This window comes from Strongylocentrotus purpuratus, unplaced genomic scaffold (genome assembly GCF_000002235.5).
Source record: "Strongylocentrotus purpuratus isolate Spur 01 unplaced genomic scaffold, Spur_5.0 spur5_scaffold_4, whole genome shotgun sequence".
In the NCBI taxonomy this organism is placed as follows: Eukaryota; Metazoa; Echinodermata; class Echinoidea; order Camarodonta; family Strongylocentrotidae; genus Strongylocentrotus; species Strongylocentrotus purpuratus.
In genome coordinates, this window is record NW_022145610.1 from 15,284,752 (window position 1) to 15,308,609 (window position 23,858).

General features: G+C 38.8%; 1 protein-coding gene across 1 annotated transcript; it reads right to left on the reverse strand.

The window, feature by feature from the left end:
• Positions 1-2,284: 2,284 nt before the first annotated feature.
• On the reverse strand, positions 2,285-9,794 carry LOC115929328. Its single transcript, XM_030998092.1, has 3 exons — positions 9,664-9,794; positions 4,237-4,502; positions 2,285-2,870 (listed from the first exon to the last, which is right to left on the reverse strand). The coding sequence occupies exons 1-3, from the start codon at positions 9,718-9,720 to the stop codon at positions 2,756-2,758; spliced, it is 438 nt and encodes a 145-aa protein (XP_030853952.1). The 5' UTR covers positions 9,721-9,794; the 3' UTR covers positions 2,285-2,755.
• Between the last annotated feature and the right edge of the window lie 14,064 nt (positions 9,795-23,858).

The following is a 23,858-nucleotide window of genomic DNA, read 5'->3' on the forward strand; positions in this document are numbered from 1 at the left end:
GACTTTGCAGTCACCAGATTTATGCAACATAGACCTCATTATTTACTGTACCTCACTAAGCAAAGGCCGATATACAGAAAATTACTTTCACATATCATTTCAAAAAGCTATAATTTATTTGTGGAAACCTTTATTTGGTCAGTTAAATACTTGGATGTTTGTAAACAAGGATATAAAGTAATGAATTTAGTGTGGGTGTCTCGTTATATCATGAGGAAAATGACAGTTGACTGTCTCTAACTAATCAATGATTTAGGAATTGATGATTATCGTGCTAATGCAATGTTGTACTGTTGATGGTAAATGTGTACAGCTACGTCGTGTACATTTATACATTTGTATAATGCTTTCATTTTGAGATTGTATAAATTCTAATAAAAAGTTCAACTTTTATTTAGATCATACTGTTCATTGCCTATATTAAATGGGAGTGCATTGAAGAGTTATTTGAGAGGAGAACAAGACTGGGATGTTTCAGTTCCGTTCATATGGATATAAAACTATGTGATTGATACATATGGTTGCAAGTGTGTGGGTGTGTGTGTGTGTGTGTGTGAGAGAGAGAGAGAGAGAGAGAATAAGACACTGACGAAAAGTCCACCCCTCCCATTGCGGAAAAGGAGAAAAAAAACATGACTCCTCCCCATACCCTTACCATCGGGATGACCGGCGGGATTCCTGCGAGATGAAAAAATAACGTTTCCGGGAAATTATTTTTACTCCCAATTCCACTAACAGGTCATGAATTCTGGATCATTCACTTCCCGGAATCATGTTCCTGCATGGGCAAATTACTATCGGGAATAAACAGACAAATCAAGCGGGTTGGAGGTTTGGTTTCATAGCATTCAAGAATATTATTTAGGGTTTACTGTTGGTTGTCTTTGTCGGCAGAGATAATTTAGGCATTCCCTTTAAAAAAAATCTGTGATTTGGACCTAATGATGATATTGTGTTTAATCTGCTAATGGAAATGAATACTATGATGACGATATCTACGTTGATGTGTCCTTCTAATCCTGTTATCCGCACCACGTCCAACCCGAACCGTTCACCTCATCCCTCACCATCACATCATATAACAGTTCATTACACATATTCAAAAAACAGTTTTCATCCTAAAACTTACTTGCCTTGCGAAGAGACCTTTTCACTTACTCACCCACTCACACATTCACTCACTCATTCAACTACCCACTCATTCACTCGTTCACTCACTCACTCATTCACCTACACACTCATTCGCTCACTCACCCACCCACTCATTCACCCACTCACTGCACCCAATCACTGACTCATTCACCCACCCACTCACTCACCCACTCACTCATCCACTCACTCACTTACCAACTCACTCACTCATCCACTCACCCACTCACTCACCCACTCACTCACTCACTCACTCATTCAACTACCCACTCACTCACCCACTCACTGCACCCAATCACTCACTCATTCACCCACCCACTCACTCACCCACTCACCCATCCACTCACCCACTCACTCACCCACTCGCTCATCCACTCACTCACTCACTCACTCATCCACTCACCCACTCACTCATCCACTCACTCACTCATCCACTCACCCACTCACTCATCCACTCACTCACTCACTCACTCATCCACTCACCCACTCATTCATCCACTCACCCACCCACTCACTCAATCAATCAGTTAAATAATCACTGAACTAATTTAATAACAAAGCAAGCAACCAACCAAGCAACCATAATCAGTGACTATAACAATCAATAACAACCAACCAAACAAGCAAACAATCAACCAATTAACTAATCAATCAACATTCAAACCAATAAACCAATCAACCAACCAATAATAACTCAATCAATTGTTAAATCAATTAATTAACTATTTAACTTATCTGTAAACAATTGGGTCGATCAGGAAAGCATTCATCCAACCAAAGTCTCAACAAACAACAATCAATCAATCAATCAATCAATCAATCATTCAATCAATCAATAAGTAAACAACTCAATGAATAATCAAATTGTAAATAACAAATCAACAAATTCACTCATAAATCAATCGGTTCATCGGCATCATGCGTGATGTCAAACTTACTTAGCATTCATGCGAGCATTCATTTATCAAATTATCCATTATCCAGCATTTTCATTACGTCATAGCAGGGAGGTGTTTTCCCTGGTCATAGTCATGAAAGGTTACTCTTCCTATGTCGTTTCCGAATGTGTTATTTTTCACAAGTGACTCAGATAACATCACAATGACAAAAGAGAGGCAAATATATGGAAGGGTGGTAGATTTTACAACATTTTACTCAATAAGAAACAAATTTACACGTTTTATCGAATACCGTTATCACAATAATTTAATAAGCATATGAATAATCTTTTTTTCGTGCAGCTAATGCAACGACGTTTAATAGATTAAGAAAAAAAGAAATATAAAACAGAGACAAAAACAGGTTGTTTGAATTAATCGAATTCTACCCTGTGACGTCATAATGTTTTGTCATGATAACAAATGACAGCATTTTATTCTCCTTATGACAGATCTATCAACAATGAGGACTAGAAAATACTTCTTCATCATGCATTTTGAGAATGCACTGTTTATCTTAATTCTTGTTGAGTTTGCGATATAAACGCGATCAGATTGTGTGGAGGTGTAATCAGGGTAAATTTCGCGGGAAATTTCGGGCGTTTGGAGATATTCTTCTTGAGAATGGAATCACTGTTCATGGGAATTCAGTCAATATCATTGATTGTTCACCACTGGTACCACTTTGCACGGGGAGGAGTCTCTGGTTCTGGCTCGGGCTCGGCTTCGTGCTCGCTCTCGCCTTCAGGCTCGCCGTCCAGGTTGAATGCGTCAAAGTCGATGCTAAAAGATAAACACAAGTAAAGGATTCGAAAGAATAAGAAAATAAATACATTTAATGTATTTATTTTTATGGTAGGTGATAATTTATCACCTACCATACAAACTAAATAAAATATGGATTTCACTTTACCTACTTTGTTCACGATCATGATTATACACCAGTGGCGGAACCAGGGGGGGGGGGGCCCGGGGGGCCCGGGCCCCCCCCCCCCACCTTGAGAAAAAAATCATGTAAAATCACGTGATTTTTACCTTTTTGGGGGGTTGGGCCCCCCTGGCGCTCAAGGGGGGGGGGTGCAAATTGAAATTTTTTTGAGGATCAAAAAAAAAAAAAGTGCTCACTACCCCCCCCCCCCAATGAGCGAATTTTTGGCCGGCGCGTTTTTTCAAATTTTCGGGAGCAAAAAAAAAAAAAAAAAAAAAATTGTGCTCTGTACCCCCCCCCCCCCCCCCCCCCCCCCCCCCCCCCCCCCCACTGAGCGACTTTTCGGCCGGCGCGATTTTCAAATTTTCGGGAGCCCAAAAAAAAAAGTTGGGCCCCCTCCCCTAAGAAATCCTGGATCCGCGCCTGTTATACACATACATTTTGTAAAGATATTTTGTATTGTTCAAATCTATCCACAGTCGGCTTCAGGAAAATCCTTTTCCATCATTATATTAGGCGTAATTTGCTATCTTGAAATCCATGTACTTATGGGGTTGAACTTCGATATAAATTATAGAATAACGCAATAATTTGAACAGTTAGATAGCATATACAGGGAGAAGAATATGTGATTATAGCACCGGAACAGAGAGACAACATGAAGAACTGGGTGCCGTTTTAATATATATACAATTTTGCCACGTAAGGGACTGGGGGGGGGGGGGTGGGTGGTGTAGTAACTTCGAAATCCTTCTCTTCTTTAATTAAGCATTGTTTCGTTTTACTTTGTTTCGTTTTTTTTTTCCTTTCTTTTTTTCTTTCTTTTCTTTTCTTTTTTTGTTTGTTGCTTCTTCTTACTTCTGGAAAGAATGTCAAGCGATAGAAACCATAAATCATTATGACACATTTCATTGGAAACTGTGAAAAGAATTTTGGACCAAAAATTATCTCATATAGTACTATGGCTCTACGAACCAGATGGGATGGGGGAACGTACCCCTTTTCCCGGTTGCGTTATTTTTTTCAGCGGCACAGATTGGGGTTAGGTGCGTGTTGAGCCTATGGGAAAGTTTAGGGTTAGGGTTAAATCAAGACCTCTTTTAAAAAAAAGCCCCAATCTGTGCCGCAGAAAAAAATGCCGCTTCCCGGTTACCCGTGGATTGTCATATAAGATGACTGGTTATAATTATATCGAGTTCTACTTCGTTCTATAGATTGTACCTGTCAATAGCATCCTGGATGCGTTTTTCAATTTTTTCGGATAGCTCCCTCATCTGGGCATCGAGCTCTTCAATGGTGGGATACTCGTCTTCGCCTGGGATGGTTGGGAGCTCGAGTTCGGCGAAAAAATCGTTGACCTTGACGTGGGTATCCTTCACGTTGTCGATGACAACCTGGGCCTTTTCTTTGATGGTGATGATGGGATCCGTTTCGAAAAGGCCGCTGATATATTCCCAGAGGCCGGCTTCTTCCTCCGTTGGAGGCGTCTTATGAAGTAAATTGATAGTACAGAGTTATGAATAGCTAGTTTTTGGACCCCATGGAAGAACACAGTGGCGGATCCAGGGGGGGGGGACCCGGGGGCCCGGGCCGCCCCCCCCCCCCCCTTGAGAAAAAAATCATGTAAAATCACGTAATTTTTACCTTTTTTGGGGGTTGGGCCCCCCCCCCCTGGTGCTCAAGGGGGGGGGTGCAAATTGAAAATTTTTTGAGGATCAAAAAAAAAAAAATGTGCTCACCCCCCCCCCCCCCCCCCCCCCCCCCCCCCCCCCCCCCCCACTGAGCGAATTTTTGGCCGGCGCGTTTTTCAAATTTTCGGAAGCAAAAAAAAAAAAAAAAAAAAAAAAAAAAAAAAAATTGTGCTCTGTACCACCCCCCCCCCCCCCCCCCACTGAGCGACTTTTCGGCCGGCGCGATTTGAAAATTTTCGGGAGCAAAAAAAAAATATATATATATTTTTTTAAACTTGTATGTATATATGGATTTCGGAAATAAAAACAAACAAACAAACAAACAAGTTGGTTGAAACAGCGGAATAGCAGCGGCACATGTCATGAACGGTTCTAGGACACCTACCCCCTGGACGTACATCCACCCCCGGATAACCACCCCAGTCAGCTACCCTCTACGACAGCTACCCCCTAGGGCAACCACCCTGTAGGACGACTACCCCCGGACAACTATCCCCCTGCCAACTACCCCCTACGACAACCATGCTCGAGGACGCCTACCCCCGGACAACTATCCTACGGGTAGTTGTCCTGGGGAATTGTCCGGGTTTTAGTTGTCCGGGGGTAGTTGTCCGGGGTAAAGTCGCCCTAGAGGGTGGTTTTCCGGGGACAGGATGTCCAGGGGTAGGTGTCCGGATACGGCTATGAACTTATGAATTCTTACCAAGAATTTCTCAAAGTCTGATACAAAATTTATTCTCGCATCGACATGATCGAGGAAAGTTCAAAGCCCCTCTGCACTAGTTTGGCATGGAGGGATTAGACCTCCCTGCAAGGTCACTATATATAATTATTATTATTGTTGTTATAATCATTTTTTTAAGGATTTGACTACAGCTCTCAACTAACATAAGTGCAGTGGGGCTAGTACCGGGGCACAGATGCTGTCTTCGTATACAACCGTGGGATTCATCAAATATGAACAAAATAGAAATGATTGGAAAAGACTTGTAACTATACTATGTAGAAAATAATGACGGTAGTTTAGCTAAAAGGAGAACTGAAGAAATACTTTAGCTAAAAAGAATAGTACTGTGGTGGTTTCGTTCTAGGGCCGCAAGGCGATAAATATTTAGTTGGAAAAAAAAGTATCTCACGTGTCAAATAAGTATTTTTTAACACATATGGTTATCAAACAATACATAATTATGAAATTATTGTCCAGTTCAAGAATATTAGAACGGACCAACTATTGCCCTTCACATTTAGGAACACTGCTGGATAAAATAGCTTCTTCGGCGAGTCTTGCACCCAGGCGCGGATCCAGGGGGGGGGGCCGAGCGGGCCTTGGCCCCCCCCCCCCCGCAAAAAAAAAAAAAAAAAGAGAGAGAAGAAGGAAAAGAAGGGAGAAAGGGAAAAGGGAAAGAAAGAAGAGGAAGAAGAAAAGTAAAGGGGAAGAAGGAAATCGGGGGGGCCGAAAGGGCCTTGCCTCCCAGGCTGTTAACCTCCCCCCCCCCCCCCCCCAATCTAAAAAAAAATAAGAGAGAAGGAAGGAAAGGGAAAGAAAAAAAAGGAAAAGAGGAGATACTGGCGTACTGATAGAGGGGGGAGGGGGCTTGGGGGAAATCAAATTCAAACGTGGTTTATTTCTGATTCCACAACAGTGTATTACAAATAATGCTGAAATGACATAATTTCCGAAATTTTTCCTCACTTTTTAGTAAATTATACGTTTGTATGTGTTTGTTGGAAAATTAAAAAAATTCCTAAATTTACAACCAGGCAAAAAATATGATTCTTGAAATTCCTACATGTCAGGGCCCGAGGTACGGCGGGGATCAAGAGCCTCGAGGCATCAAAATATGCTCATCTGACCGTGATTAAATGCCTAAAACCCCTAAGCTTCCGGGGGCTTTGCCCCCTGGATTCCATCTAGGGCCCTACGGCGGTCTCTTAGATGATCATCTGACGGTAATTTAATGCCTAAAACCCCTGATTTTTTGGGGCTCCGCCCCCTGGACCCCACGCCAAATAGTGACTTGCCAGTGTCACAAAATAATAAGGTATACACAAAAATATGCTCATCTGACCTTAATTAAACGCCTAAAACCGCTGGGCTTCCGGGGGCCGGCTCCGCCGCCTCGACCCCACCTCTTTGAAATTCAGACAAGGATTAAGAGTATAGAGAACGGTACAACGCATCGTTTTCTTTCTCGCGCAGGAGGGGAGGAGGGGGGGGGGGGGCTGAATTGAGACGAGGATTCAGATTCAGAGGCGAGAACGGTAATACGAATCTTTAATTATTTAATAAAACGTAAAAGCTCATGCGCTTCGCGCGGGATGGAGGGGGAACTAAATTCCGATGAGGATTATTTTCGAGAACGGTACAATGAATCGTCTTCTTCTCTAATGATTAAATGAAGATTAAAAGCTTCCGCGCTTTGCGCGGGAGGGGGGAACCTGAATTCAGACGAGGATTAAGAGTCGAGAACTGTAAAACGAATCGTCTTCTTTCTCTAATGATTTAATGAAACATAGAAGCTTCCGCGCTTCGCGCAGGAGGGGGAGGGGGGGGGGACTGATTTTAGACAAGGATTAAGAGTCGAGAACTTTACAACGAATCGTTTTCTTCCTCTAATAATTTAATGAAATGTAAAAGCTTCCGCGCTTCGCGCGGGAGGGGGGGGGGCATAATTCAGACGAGGATTAAGAGTCGAGAACTGTAAAACGAATCGTCTTCTTTCTTTAATAGTTTAATAAAACGTCAAAGCTTCCGCGCTTCGCGCAGGAGGGGAGGGGGGCTGAATTTAGACAAGGATTAAGAGTCGAGAACTGTACAACGAATCGTCTTCTTTCTCTAATAATTTAATAAGTCGTAAAATTTTCCGCGCTTCGCGCGGGAGGGGAAAAACTAAATTCAGACGAGAATTATTTTCGAGAACGGTACAGCGAATCGTCTTCTTTCTTTAATAGTTTAATAAAACGTCAAAGCATCCGCGCTTCGCACAGGAGGGGGAGGGGGGGCTGAATTTAGACAAGGATTAAGAGTCGAGAACAGTACAACGAATTGTCTTCTTTCTCTAATAATTTAATAAATCGTAAAATTTTCCGCGCTTCGCGCGGGAGGGAAAAGCTAAATTCAAACGAGAATTATTTTCAAGAACGGTACAACGAATCGTCTTCTTCCTTTAATAGTTTAATAAAACGTCAAAGCTTCCGCGCTTCGCGCAGGAGGGGGAGGGGGGCTGAATTTAGACAAGGATTAAGAGTCGAGAACTGTACAACGATTCGTCTTCTTTCTCTTATAATTTAATAAGTCGTAAAATTTTCCGCGCTTCGCGCGGGAGGAGAAAAAACTAAATTCAGACGAAAATTATTTTCGAGAACGGTACAACGAATCGTCTTCTTTCTCTAATAATATAATGAAACGTCAAAGCCTGGGAGGGGGGACCTCGCCCCCCCCCGCATTACGTCACTGTTGGTCACCATAACGTACCAATATTTGGCTCGCATAATTTCAAATTTGGGCCCCCCCCCCCTAAGAAATCCTGGATCCGCGCCTGCTTGCACCACTCCCCCCTTCGCACGGCTCTGCCTGCGCTTATTTAAAATCAAGAATGCTGACAAAATGTCATTAAAGATGAACACCTAATTAACCGATGCATATAATAGGGTCGAACATTCAATGCGTTGCCTTTTGCAATGAGTCTCAGATGTCCCAAAATAATATACACTGCACATCCATGGATTTACTATACATGTACTATTACAAACGAAGAACAAAAAAGATGGCAGGGTATGTTCATTACCCCCCCCCCCCCCGCCCCCACCACCCCCACCCAGTGTTATAATTTAAGGTATACGCGTATGCATGTTCCCTCTCTTTGAGAGCACCCCTCTATCTCCGGTGTGTAATACACGCCGGATTTTTGTGTATTACGGGCTGGACTTTGTTGAGTGAAATGTAGCCCTTTACCGGAGATTTTGGGAACACGTATGCGGTCCCTCCGACCCCAGAGTGGGGGAAGGGGGGGGGGGTTCATTACAACAATACCGATCTGTTTTGGAAGCAATTATCTTGTCTGCTAAAAGTAATTCTCTCACTTCAGTCTTATAGTTGATTTGAATTACACATACAACTAAGCTAGTTTTGTAAGTCTTTTTTTCTCGATATCATAATAAATCATGAACTGAGAAACAGAGGTTTTTACTAATAATATTGATAATAGAAAAATGTACACAAATCCAGTTCTAGACTGCCAGAATAAAAGCGTAACGCATAACGCCTCGAAACATGATATAATTATTCCACGTGAATTATATAATTATCATAACTAGTTTTTTGATTTAGGAAATATTGATAAAACAAAATAATAATGATTACAGCATCATTCTAGACATGGTAGGTTCATATTATAAGTTGAATGGACTAGGTTTTTTAGAGTGATATATATCCTATTTGCATGTGCCACACTGGTTTAAGCTTAAATAAAGAGCGCACCGACTTGAACTGTCAAAAACGGAACATTTTAGATTTTCATTCGTTCGTTCGTGTCTCCTTAGATCAAGAGTAATGTACGGTTCCATAGTTAAATTGAGTCCTTCCTTCAATTTTCATTGATAGTATATACTGAAACGTATATCAGAACAGAATCAATAAAGAAGTTTGCAATGTGTCATTTAAATTGATCAACATCGTCCCCGGTTGTACTTGCCTAAACGAGTATCTTCTATAGTGTCGACAAATAACTACAGGCTCCTATAAAGTATATAGAATAATACCTATTTTATTAAAGAAGGTTTGCTGTGAAGTGCCTTGTAACATTTAACGCTGTACATGTCGGAATATTTTCTAATGGGTTTAAAAGCTTCTTTTACTACATGGCTATCTGGTTGTGAATAAATGACACAATTAAAAAAACACGAGTAGGGACGAATAGAAAATTAGAACGAATTAATGTAAGGAGATCAAAATTACCTGAGCTACGACGAAAGGCACAAGGGCCAAGCAAACGAGGATCATAGAAACCTTCATGATGGCTGGTAGAGTTAAATTGAGTGTTCTCGAGAAAAGAAAAAGAAAGATTGACGGTCCGCTGTCGTCTGCTAACTCTTAGAGTGCACAGATAACAAATGAGATTACGTATCATCCATTCTGATTGGTTGAATGTGTCGTTATCAGTACGGAGCGCGTTTCTGATTGGATAGCCCTCTATGTCAACGAACTAACTGATCTTTGTTATCGTGCGTTTGTACTCGAGCGTAAGATCAGCTGAAGGGGAGGACCAAAGGTCAAGTCTTTAAATGTGTTTTGACTTTGACAATTCTTAAGATTATAACTGTCATGTAAAGAACTTTCGCTCCCATGCAGAGTATTCAATAGGTAAGTGAACAAAAAAAGGGGTAATGAAGAAAAAGCGATGAAAGGGCGGTGAAAGGGATTTTAACTTCATATAAGCGGCTTTTAAACTTCAAAACCAGAATGGTGAGCTTACAGGTAGAGACTGAAATCGAATTTGTGTGCCGGTCGACCCATTCTATGCTAAATAGATGAGCATTGTATGCAAATCTAGGTTGGAGTTGGGCGATGTTATTGTGCAATGCTCGAGTTTACCTCTGGATAAGGTCACCTTCACATTACAGTGTATCTGATTACGAACGAAACCCAACGCTAGTAAATTTGTCAATGAAGTTAAAACAATCATTTCCATTGTCACAATTCCAGGTACATTGTTGAAATGATTTCTCCTAAAAGTGTGAGACAGAAAAAAAGAAGAAAGAAAATGGTCTCTAATTAAACGAATTTCTAAATGATGAGTTTTACAATCTCACTTTGCTCTATAGCTGTGCCTTTTCATTATTTAGGTTATATTTTTCCACTTGATTTCAAGATAGAGCGGTATGATGAATTTCAGAATGAAAACGGGAATTATCAAACATAGGCCGACACGAATTTATTTATGACTCTTATGTATAGGCTCATCATAATTGTGATGTAAGAGTATTTATTCAGAATTCTAAAATTTAGAATATTAAATTTATTCAAAGTTGTCTGTGCTTTTCCGACCCACTTCTTCGCAATCCCTACCACCCCCCCCCCCCCACCGAGTCAGGGCAAATGAACTGTGTTTTTCGTGCTGATATAGACCCCCCCCCCCCCATCCCCAACGCCATAAACAACACTTGCACGACTGGTCCAACTTTATGAATGTTTGCTCTATATTCGTGCTCGTATTGCCAAATGGACTCAGTTAAACCAGGGAATAACTTCCTGGTTAAACCTCCCATACCCATCACCCCGACAATAATGTGTTTCTACAGTGATTAACGGTTCATGAATTCGTGGTTAAAAGAGATTCATGACAGTTGGAGAATACATGTTTGTCTTATTGCTCCTTGTTTACATAGAAAAACAAATAGTCGTATCCAGTGCGTCAAGGGCACAACAAAGTCATAATTTGTCCTACCGTCTACGCAAATAGTATACATATGATTTAAGAGAAATACGATCTAAAAATGCTTTTCGGAAGGGGTTAACGAAACATCTAAATACTTTGAGTTAAACAAAAGTTAAGAAAGAAATCTCAGATTAGAGAATTTCTAACAAGATCACTAGATGATGATATATTTTTTATTTACTGTATGTTTGGTTCTGATACGGAAGTTGACACACATTTGACTTACATATATATATTAAGTAAGGAATATTTCAACTATTCTATTTCTTTGTTTACTTTCATTATATAGTATGTAATATAGTACAGTAAAACATAATTTTTAAATTCTTGCCAGAGACAGGGAACCAGACTCGACTAGCACTTGTGCTAACTTCTGGTATACCCCCTTTTACAACAAAAGTGTACACATAATCTTTTATTCCATTTGTATACAACATACTTTGTAAAACAATGTTTATATTATTCATGTGTAATGTTATCGATATTGTGTTATATTGTTCTATTTTATGTAATCATGCTTGAAACATTATGTTTTACTTATTATTTTTGTTGTTAATAAACTCAAACTCAACTCAACTCAACTCAACTCACAATAGACATACGAAGTGAATGTAGGTCACTAATTATGATAAAAGTTAATAGAACAAAACTTACTTCTTGTACATAAACGCCTCTCGTACCCCCCCCCCGTACAATAAATCAATGTCATCAATATAGTAGTGAATATGATTAATAAATATTAATTGTAAAACTTGGATCAGCATTGTCACCATATAGGCGTGACCTTCAAAGGCATCGATAATTTCAGGATTGATGGGCGCAATTTATTTATTATATCATATTATTATTATATCATATTGACCAACCTTGACCTAAGCCTTCCGCACCATCTGGGAGATGTGTGATGGCTTCTGCTTCATGACCTCAAGCCAGATCTTCCTATCTGTTGACGTTCTGGTCGCTTCTGTGAGGGATCCTAGACATCGATCATAATTTATATTTTATAATTATTATAATATATTGTTATTATGTTATATCATTTTTTAAGGATATGACTACAGATCTATCGTCATCTATCGTGATTTTCTTTACTGGCCAGGTGTGTAAGATATTGAATAAGTGTGATATATTCATTTTGTTTAATGTTTAAATGACAAGAGTTAACATTCTGATATCTCTGTCATATGGAATGAGCAAACGAAAATATACTCAAAGATTATGGTTCGGAAAGTGGAGATAAAAGACTATATCAGAAATTATTCAAACATATTTGTGGCTTATAAAAAATATATCAGAAATGTTATCAAAGAAGGCTATAGGATTTCATAGAATTTTGTTGAAGTATGGGCGACTGACAGATACTATACTCTGATTGTAAAACATGTCGTTGAGATGTATTAGCAATCAAATATTTGAAAGTTAGAATACTTTTTCATTTTCAGAGTAAAGTATAATCAAAATAAAAATGTACACAACCGTCATGCGCAATCCAATCGACGTCATTTAATCTTACTTTGAGTTCAAGGCGCATAATTAACGATGTTGTCATTTCGAAGAAACAAGCAAATCAGATGGGATGTTTTGTGTTGGCCTATTGCCAAAACTAGTATTGAACTAGCCCAGATAATATCATCTTTGGCTTGAACCCATGACATGTGATTAGCAAACGGGTTGGGTTCTAGGACAATTACCCCCTGGACAATCACCCCCGGTCAATTAGCAGCGGGACAATTACCCCCCCCCCCACCCACCCAGGATAACTCCGGAAAATTATCCCTCCCTCCCCCAGGACAACCAACCCCGTGGACATTATTATTCCCCCTCCGAGATTCATATGCTAATTCTATAATTATTTATATTGAATCCAACTGTTTATATTCACATTTAATTGTAATATATATATATCATTTGAGTATCATGGCCCCCTCTTCTTGTTACTTTGCCAATATTTCACAACTCATTTTTATCTTAGCTCGGTTGACCGTCTGCTCAAGCTTTTGCTTATAACGGCGACCTTCTGCATTTTTTCTTTATACACGCAATGGCCCAACGTATAAATTTACTCTTACTCATGTATTATAAATTTGTTTCTATATTTTGTATATTGTTTGCATACCTTATGTCTTATATAATTATCCATATTTGTTGTATAACTGATTTGTTTGATTGCAGAAAATAAAGTCTTTGAAATGAAATGAAAAAAAAAAATGCTTTTATTAAAATTAACTTGTTATCAGAGTGGACTTCCTTCAGGGGGAGGGGGTAACTTTCGGGGGAGGGGGGGGGGGGGCTAATTTTCCGGGTCATTTGGGACGGTTTTGCGGGGGGGGGGGGGTGTAGTTTGCCGGGGAGTGATCACTCAAGGGGCAATTGTTCTGTTACGAGCGCATTGACATTTCATGTCAGGTTACTATCTCAAAAGTCTATGTTAAAGATGGCATCGAGCCAAAACATCTTTAAAGTGTCAATAATATATTGGCCAAGGCTCAAAAATATCTGAATATGTCCTAACGTGGGCTTCGAATCATGGGGGGGGGGGGGGGGGGGGGGGTAGTCAACACAGTCACCTTCAAGAATTTGAAAATGAACTGTATAGGCCTACAAAGGAGCAGTAAGATCAAATTACTGCGCTTGCCCCCCCCCCCTTTTTTTTCACTCCTGAACATGGATAGGCGCCCTTGAGTCCATGTGAAAGTTTGGCAAAACCTTCTGATCAAGTCTGTCTGTTTCCAGGATGATGAAAATAATGTAAATAAACAGCTTGATAATCAGGTTAACCATACTATTACTGCTAATATATATATTTTAAATGATCATCCCTGAAAGGTATTCAGGTAAGGAAACACACTCCACATTGATCATAACCACAACTACCTCAATATTTCCTGCCATTCATTCTCTAGATCATTATCATAACGTTGGTCAAGGTGGGGGTACTGCAAACTTTTCCTCGATAAAGTTCATACAATGTCGACCATTTAGTACAGCGGATAAGCTCCCAATATAATGAAAATTGTGCACTTTTTGATAAAAGCATGAAACTTCTAGCATAGTTAGTTTAGACCATAAGATTTATTTTCAGATGTGGAGGGAAGTCAGATTTGACCTCTGATGACCCTGAGAGGTCAAATCCAAAATGGCCGCCAGTCCGTATGGTCTAATGTACAAACATGCTTAACTTTTGAACCAAATAGTCCAGAAAAACGTTTAAGGTGTCATTTCCAACTAACTTGGGGATGCCAATTCATTTGGTAATACTGTTGAGATCGCCTCAACTCAGGGTTTTGCATTTAGGTCAAGGTCAAGGTCAAAATTGACTTAAAATAGCAAGTTTTGAATGGTTACAAATGAGATTTGTCATTTGTTCTCAAATTTCTTTAGGAATGGTTCCCCTTGCATAGTCCTCCACCTTAATCCTTTTCAGGTAGTTTATTTCACTTTTTTTTTTACCTCTGATGACCCTGAAAGGTCAAATCCAAAATGGCCGCCAGTCCATGTACAAACGCGGTAACTTTTGAACCAAATAGTCCAAAAAAACGTTTAAGGTGTCATTTCCAACTAAATTGGGGATGCCAATTCATTTGGTAATACTTTTGAGATCGCAAGAACTCAGAGCTTAGCATTTAGGTCAAGGTCAAGGTCAAAAATGACTAAAACAAAGCAAGTTTTGAATGGTTACAAAAAGTTTTCCCATTTATTTGTCATTTGTTCTCCCCTGTGTTCTCAAATTTCTTTAGGAATGGTTCCCCTGCATAGTCCCCCACCTTAATCCATTTCAGTTAGTTTATTTCACATTTTGATTTGACCTCTGATGACCCTGAGAGGTCAAATAGAAAATGGCCACCAGTCCGCCGCATGGTCTAATAATTGTACAAACATGCATAACTCTTGAACCAAATAGTCCAGAAAAACGTTTTAGGTGTCATTTCAAACTAACTTGGGGATGCCAATTCATTTAGGAATACTTTTGAGTACGCCAGAACTCAGGGCTTTGCATTAAGTCAAGGTCAAGGTCAAAATTGAAGAAAAAAATAGCAAGTTTTGAATGGTAACATACAGTTTTTCCATTTATTTGTCCCCCTATATAATGTTCTCAAATTTCTGCAGGAGTGGTTCCCCTGCATAGTCTCCATCGTAATCCCTATCAGTTTGTTTTTTTCACTAATTATAGCACCAAACCATTTGTCTTGTAACTGACCGTATGCATAGCATGGTCAGTGGGCAGCTAGGCAGTATACGGCAAAAACCTCAATTCAAGTCAGGAAAACTGCTCCTTTTCATTACTGCTCAATAATACTGGTAAGATGTGTTTTAAGTTACTTTGTGTTTTATTTGGTGCTAAGTAATTTAAAGGATCACTACAGAGTTTGAGGAACAGGCCATAAAGCAAAATAACGGTTCTGCTAACACTAGACAACATGACCATGACCAGCAACCTGGAGTGCAGGCAGCATTCTTGAGGGATGGGAACTTCTGACAGTACTGAAAGAGATGGGGGAATCCATTTCTAGAACAAAGTCAAGACCTACTAGTCATTGGCAGTGTACGACACCTGTCACACAAACACTTCATACGAACAAGTTGCCATTTTTCAGTTGACAGCCGGCGAAGGTTATGTTAAAACAGTAGACACAGCTTGCTGTGGTCTCTTTTTGAGGACGTACATCTTGTGTCAGACAAGGGATGGAGATATGGACAATTTCTTCTCTCATGAAAACCAGGCAGCTTTGTTAACTGGAGGAAAATGCGGTTTGGAGTTAAAGCAGATCTACTTCGCTGCCTGGAATCAAATCTGCTCGAAAACAATAGTGCACCTGTGGCCCAAGCAATAATTATTGATGGTGAAGCTGCGGTTCAAATGCTCAATCCTGGAACATCAAGAACATTTCAAGAGTATGGAGAAAGAGTGTTTGCCCCATACATCAACTCGAGAAAAGCATCCGCATCGACCTTGGCTATGGTGTATACTTACCTGCTAGCCTGAAAGCCTCAATAAGGCAGGAAAGGGCACCAGGAAAAGGGTGGCTCTTTCTACTGTGCTGTCAGAAAGCTGGAAGGACTTCTTTCGGGTCAATGAAAACAAACCCGAATTGTTGGATTTCATGTCATGTCGTTCATCTTCCTCTACCACAGGGCAAGGAACTGTATAATATGCAACAGATGGAAGTGTAGTACTCTGCTCTCCTGCTGAGTCACACTTAATTGGCAGGCCTTGCCCCATGGGTGTAAAAGGGTAACCATACGTACTGGTGGTACTGATGCGGTTGAACTGGCTGTGGCTTCATTCAGCAAGACAGCTCCTGATGCTGTGGATCGCTTTTGGGGTCAGATCAAGCTTTCGCTACATAGCTTTTCACAAAATCATGATGGTTGCCACCATGAGTCCGACACAATGTATGACTCTCCCAATCTTCCATGCGTTCACCGGGTGTCAGACTGTTTCTGCATCCAGAGGAAAAACTTAGAAGTCTTTCCCAGAAGTGAATGATTCCTTCAGTGCACGAACTCCTGTGCATGCCTAGGGAGGTCAGTGAAGGATCAATGTTACTGCCAGAGCGATTTGTGGTGCTGATACGACCGAACCAGTGAGAGCATGGTAGTGAATGATGCCAGGAAACAGCTCTTCGCACAGAAGTCTAGAAACCTGGAGAACTTTCCTCCAACCCAGACAGCACTCAAGCAGCACATCAAGCGCACTTGCTACCAGGCCAATTGTTGGAACCAGATATTGGCCAAGAATCCAGAGATGCCAGAGCCATCTGACTTGGGCTGGACAAACGAAACAACTGGGTGGCAGCCTCTTTTGGATCACTCTCCCGGAAGCATCAAAATTGTGCCATGAATAATCCACTGTCGCTGCAAGAAAGGATGAACTGAACTCTGCTCTTGTTCTGGAGACTGTTATATTTTGATCGTTACCATTAGGATAATTCATAAGTTGTGGATAGTGCTAAATTCATGGGGTAATGAACAGGTTTTAAGTCGTATTTGGAATAGCTTTTTTGGTCTTCTGGGCCCAATTTCTTAAAGCTGCTTAATACCGGTAATCAAATTTTCGTGCTATAACTGTAGCAGACAAATTTGGTTAGCAAGAAAACAAGGCGTCCACCTTGTGCGTTCACAATGGATTTGCATTGTTACAAAATTAATTTTCGTCCAGTAAGCAGCGTAAGGTTAATGCATTTTCGTGTGCTTACGGTTAGCAGTGCTATGAAGTAGAAACTCATACGTAAGCACAGAACCAGCCGATAAGCAGCTCTATAAAATATGGCCCTGGATAGTCAAAGTGGTGGTACACGGGTCTTTTATTTATTTATTTTAAATAATGACCCCTTAAGTGTCAAATAGAGGCAAAGTTTATTTTTAAAAAAGAAAACATTACTTTTGTTGGCCTAATATGACCTTGAACTTGACCTTACTGGCGAAGTATTGCGTAATGAATTGGCATCCCCAAGTTAGTTGGAAATGACACCTAGCTTAAACGTTTTTCTAGACTATTTGGTTCAAAAGTTACCACGTTTGTACATTGGCCATGCGGACTGGTGGCCATTTTGGATTTGACCTCTCATGGTCATCGGAGGTCACATCAAACTGTGAAATAAACTAACTGAAAAGGGTTAAGGTGGAGGACTCTGCAGGGGAACCATTCCTTAATAAATTTGAGAACATAGGGGAGAACAAAATGGGGATTTAACCTTTAGTAACCATTCCTTAATAAATTTGAGAACATAGGGGAGAACAAAATGGGGATTTAACCTTTAGTAACCATTCAAAACTTGCTATATTTGGTCAATTTTGACCTTGACCTTGACCTAAATGCAACACCCTGAGTTCTGGCGATCTCAAAAGTATTACCAAATGATTTGGCATCCCCAATTTAGTTGGAAATGACACCTTAAACGTTTTTCTGGACTATTTGGTTCAAAAGTTACCGCGTTTTACATTAGACCATGCGGACTGGCGGCCATTTTGGATTTGACCTTTCAGGGTCATCAGAGGTAAAAAAAAAAGTGAAATAAACTACCTGAAAAGGATTAAGGTGGAGGACTATGCAAGGGGAACCATTCCTAAAGAAATTTGAGAACAAATGACAAATCTCATTTGTAACCATTCAAAACTTGCTATTTTAAGTCAATTTTGACCTTGACCTTGACCTAAATGCAAAACCCTGAGTTGAGGCGATATCAAAAGTATTACCAAATGAATTGGCATCCCCAAGTTAGTTGGAAATGACACCTTAAACGTTTTTCTGGATTATTTGGTTCAAAAGTTAAGCATGTTTGTACATTAGGCCATACGGACTGGCGGCCATTTTGGATTTGACCTCTCAGGGTCATCAGAGGTCAAATCTGGCTTCCCTCCACATCTGAAAATAAATCTTATGGTCTAAACTAACGATGCTAGAAGTTTCATGCTTTTATCAAAAAGTGCACAATTTTCTTGCTAAACCGCTGCACTATGCGGTATCTCTGAAATAATAATAATTTTGTTCCAGTTTAAATAGTAAAGTGAACCAATTGATCTAATTATGTTTGAGAATCTTTTATGAGTAGAAATGAACACTACCACTGTAGTTAGCCGTGTCAGTAACGAGATTTTGAATTGGGGAAGTGAAAATGATTGATAAAATACTTGAAGCGATGTCATAGCATCCATTGATCCAGTTATTGAGAGAGTATTGTTGTAATGGGTGGGAGGGGGAGGGGAACGGGAAGGGGTTGATGGGAACTGGTTTAACCATGATGTGGAAAAAAGACAAAGACAAGACGTTATATGATACGCATGGGACTATAATACTAGAAAATGTACACTGCAGCAGGGCTGTCAACTTTGTGAAACTACTTTAAGGGAGATTTTTTTTGGGAAAAAATATTAAGTGCCAAATCCAGCCAGCCGCTGATTAAGCGGAAAATTTCACAAGAAGGCACTCAATATGTCAGCATACATCAAGAAGGTTGAGTGGGATGTAATTAAGTAAGGGTTACTTGGCCATTTAGGTTTTCTCGCTTGGGAGCCCCATTAAAGCCCGTCTAAAGTGTTGGGAGCCCCGAATTCGCCAAAAATTTGATGGATGCCAAAATGTCACTTAAATTGTATCATAATGAAAGAGGATGTCATTTAAAGCCCATCTGTACTAGTTTAGCCAAGAGGGATTAGACCACCCAGCATGGTCACTGACAGGTGGCTATCTCATCAACTCAGCTCTCAATTAACTAAGAAAAAGAGGATCATGGGGGACCAATGGTCACCGCTTAGGCATTGTTTTCTATATAGAGATGGCAAGTAGCTACAAGTAGTACAGTGGGGCTTTAAGACACACTTCTTCAAAGATTCCCCCCTGCCAAAGGTGTTTGAAGACAAACATTGTTAAAATATTGGGTTTTCTGTTGTACGCAGAAAACATTAATTTTGTATTCTTTCATCAATATCCTCTTCCACATTATGATACAATTTAAGTGAAATTTTGCCATCAAATTTTGGGGGGCTCCAAACACATTAAGAGGGACTTTCATGAACAAATAACCATACATATCTTTAAAAAAAAAGAAGCTTGCTAAATTTGCATAACAACGTTCAAAAGAGGATAACTTTCCTTAAAGATACAATTGAAAGAGGTCCCCAATCCACATCAACAGTTGCATAAGACATTACACTTGAAATAAGATAACAAACAAAAACTTTTACTCAGGACAGTCATTTTCATATTTCAATTTTTTAATCAATAAATTGAAAGTAGTCGAGTGTCTGTGCAATCGAGCCACCTTGCGCAAGTTCCTAGCAAAAAATATTTCAACTAATATGAATAAAATACATAATCTAAGGCTCACAAAATATTACATTGTTGGCCTCTTAATTTCATAGGATAAAATTTGTATGTACATTTTATACAGCAAACAGGATAGAACACAGGAGTTATATAAAGCATTGTCCGAGAGAGATAGAGAAAGAGAGAGAGAAAGAGAGAGAGAGAGAGAGAGAATGATACATCAGTATGAGATTACATGCATATTTTTACACAGCTTTACAAATAGTAAATTCTCATGACAAAGTAGTTTACATAACAAGTTTAATGCCAATTTTGCATTGCATGTTTAATGCCACAGACATTCCAATTCTGCTGTTGTAAGACTAGAGCCAATATAATTATAATTCCTGATTAAGGAAATTGAACCGTAGGCGATTGTAAGAAAGCAAATTAGAATATGATAGACCAGTTTAATAATGAACTTAAATTCATGTACAGTTCTGTCTAGAAACAGTACTAGAAAATTGTCTGCTTAATGGGACAGTATCTCTATTAATGGATCCAACTTCTATACATCAGTCGTTGCATCGTCAGGCATGCTATAAGTCATACACAAGTATTTAGGTTTTTTCTAAGAAGTATGCATAAATTTGAATTCCTTTGTAAACTGGTCTATCATGTACATTATTACAAGGACCTTAAATTACCTCACTCTCTCCACAATGTACACAATTTTTTTTTTATAGGTAATCTTTAGTTTTAGCAATGCAACTATATATCAAGAGAACCATCCTATTAAAGATGTTTTGTCTCTTTTGCAGACCTAAAACCCTGAAGTATCATTAATCCTGTGCTATATCGAAGAGGTCTAGTCTGTGATAAGGAACTTCTGATCACATGAAAAAAAATTGCAATGGGCTTTCAATGAATAAATTTGCATGTTTAATTGCAGATCTTTATTTTCTAGACTCAAAAAATATTTGTACATAATTGAAAATTAATTTGACTGTTTATTCTGACGATTTTCAGGGCAATTTCTTCCATGACATTATAATCTTATACCTCATTCTTTCGCAAAATTGGCAACATCAAGTATTTCTACATACCACAAAAAAATCATGTGTATACATGAAAACTTAATCTCAATTTTAAAAAAAATGATATATGGTCAAGCAGTGCAATCAATCTATGATTAGCAATACAACAATATTGCAAAATACATTAATTTCCTTATTGATAAATACTTGTACAAAATAAAAAGGAAAGCAAAACAAAGGAAAAAGCATTCACTCTTACACATTACAAGATGCAAGAGTAATAATACCAACAAGTAATTATCTTAAAACTTTCCTTTGTTTTTATGTCAAGGGATGTATTTTTTACCACTTCTGTGGTTTATTGTTGAATACTTGTTGTCCAAATAGTTGCAATATTTTACACTCTTCAACATGTGTATTCAACAAAATTTTTCAAGGAGGAAGGATTACATGGGAATACATGGTTCGGATTTTGGCAAATAAAAACAAATAAAGAAAGAGATCCCCCATTGAGCTTTTTGTAACATACAATTACATGTAAGATTCCAGCAATTCCAATAATAATTAATAAATTTCATCTAGTATACATCTTAAAATTCACTTTACAAAATTTATTTTATGAGAACTGTAATAAATATTTAAATCATCATCGACTTGATTCAAGGAATGTGTCTAAACTTAATGATTATACAAACTATTGTCACAAAAATTTTGTTTGTAAGAACAATTAACATATTCTTATTTCACAAACTTAGAAAACAATAATGATATTTAGGTGAGAAATACTGAAGCAAAAAATGGCTGATAAACTGGGACAAAAGTGTAGCATCGTTACATAAAATAAATTATAAAGTATATGTATAACCAACATGTATAAACCCTTACTTGACCGTGTATGAAAGTACAAGAATGCAGGTACGAGCACTGTATTTTGACTAACACGGAGTGACGGTACGTCAAGCCGTGTTCCCACAAAGCACATACCCTGTATAGTATGATAACGATTCAGTATTTAGCAAAACAGAGCATTTATACTACTGTAGCCAGAAGCAGGGGCTGTTTAGGTAATTATATATAACACAAACGTGAACGCACCTATTTTCAAAGAAATCGACTGAAGGGCTGTTTAAATACCCTATTGTATGCCCCACAGAAATCATGTTCAGATTTTGTACTGCATAATTCTCATGTCTGCACATTTCATTTCTATGGGTGAAACACAAGGCTACTGAAATCGCCTTAGGTTTATTTTGTAGAAAGCAGTTGCTATATCGTGTTACATGCGTGAATCAATCACATTTTTAAAGTCAGTTTACGATGAATTCTGCAAGACACATTTAGAGCGAACACCACAAGTGCTGAACAAAAGTGAATGAGAAGTCATCATCATCATCATATACATTTTGGGAAGCCCCCACTTCCCTATACTACACACAATACAAAGTTGGTTACAGCTGATTGTGTGATCGTACTTTATTCCAAGCGAGTCCTGTGATGTAAGGCACTTGAGAAATGCATATCTCTAATCAAACAAATCGGGCACACAAAGAAGTAGAATCATGAATTAGATTTTGTTTTTAGAAAAAACGTTATCTCCTTCCTCTATGACCTGTACTACCGTACTTTGTTGCAATAGTATCATGATGTTGCAATAAGTACTCTGCTGTTGCAACAACTTCTGATAGACCTATTCGTAATGTAACCAAATTTATGTACACCCTGTATATGCCTTTGTAAAGTGCCTTGTTACAAATTATTTCATTAACCTGTTACAAGAAATTATCCTTCAATAGTCAGAATGCGAATTGGATACATTCCGTGTTGTTAGGTAGGGCAAGCCATAGTGTTTGTCTTACCTAGCAACAACTTACTGGTATGTATGAAATTGGAATTCTGACTATCGAGATACATTTATTCTTAACGGATGCATGAAATCATTTGTATTGAGGTGCTTCACAAAGGCATATATGCATAAATTTGGTTACATTACGAAAATGGTCTATTGCTTGTTGCAATATCCATATCCTTTTAGTAAACCATGAACATGTAACATACCTTCTGGCAGAATGTGTAGAACGGACCACATCGCATATCTGTGCAGAACTAGAAGGGCACTCACTTTGCGTTAACGCCCTTCTGGCTCCAAACAGACGATAAAATAATAAGATGAAATTTTTCCAAGAGATCAAATCACCATTTTACAAACACACCATACTTCATTCAAAAGAACATGACATACGCAGTTATGTACTTTATACATACATATCAAAACTTGGTCATAGTTCATGAACACGATGCTGAAATGTCCCGTGTGACTACTAAGTGTTGACTATTATCTGCATCACAATTCATGCCTCATGTTTGATTAAAAATTCTACTTATAAAACAGGTTCCCTAGAATACATATCTGAATTTAAATAGCAATCTCAACTCATTCGAAAAATAAAGGAATTTTACTGAATGATATCACAACTGAATAGCTGATTTAACATCATTCATGAACAACCTTCAAGAGCTAACAAGTTGGAAAGTAAGTATTGAATAGAAATCAGTTAAGTTGATAATTAAAAAATCAGTACAGCGAGGTTGTGTGAGTGATATTGTTGCAGTATAGCCCGAAAAGTTGAGATCAGTTTCTACTGTAGACCATGTATTGATTAGCTGTTGCTAACAATGAATATTTAAATATAAAGGAAGAAAAACATCTATTTCCATACTACAAGCAAAACCCTGCTTTAGATTGTACACATGTTTCTTAATCCACAGAGACAATAAAAGTGAATGTTGCATACTGAGTGGATGGACAGAAAAAGGAAGCAAACTTATACTATACCATCATAGTCTATTCTCACATACAAGCTTGAAAGTGAAGTTCTATTTAACAGTTGAAGTTCAAAGTGATTTGATTACAATTCATTTTGTGCTAAAAAGG

Bases quoted from the DNA above. Each gene is read 5' to 3' on its own strand.
- LOC115929328 (XM_030998092.1), bottom strand. From the start codon at position 9,720: ATGAAGGTTTCTATGATCCTCGTTTGCTTGGCCCTTGTGCCTTTCGTC. The intron at 4,503-9,663 runs GTAATTTTGATC...TTACTTCATAAG, and splicing joins TGCCTTTCGTCGTAGCTCAG to ACGCCTCCAACGGAGGAAGA. The intron at 2,871-4,236 runs GTACAATCTATA...TTTATCTTTTAG, and splicing joins ATCCAGGATGCTATTGACAG to CATCGACTTTGACGCATTCA.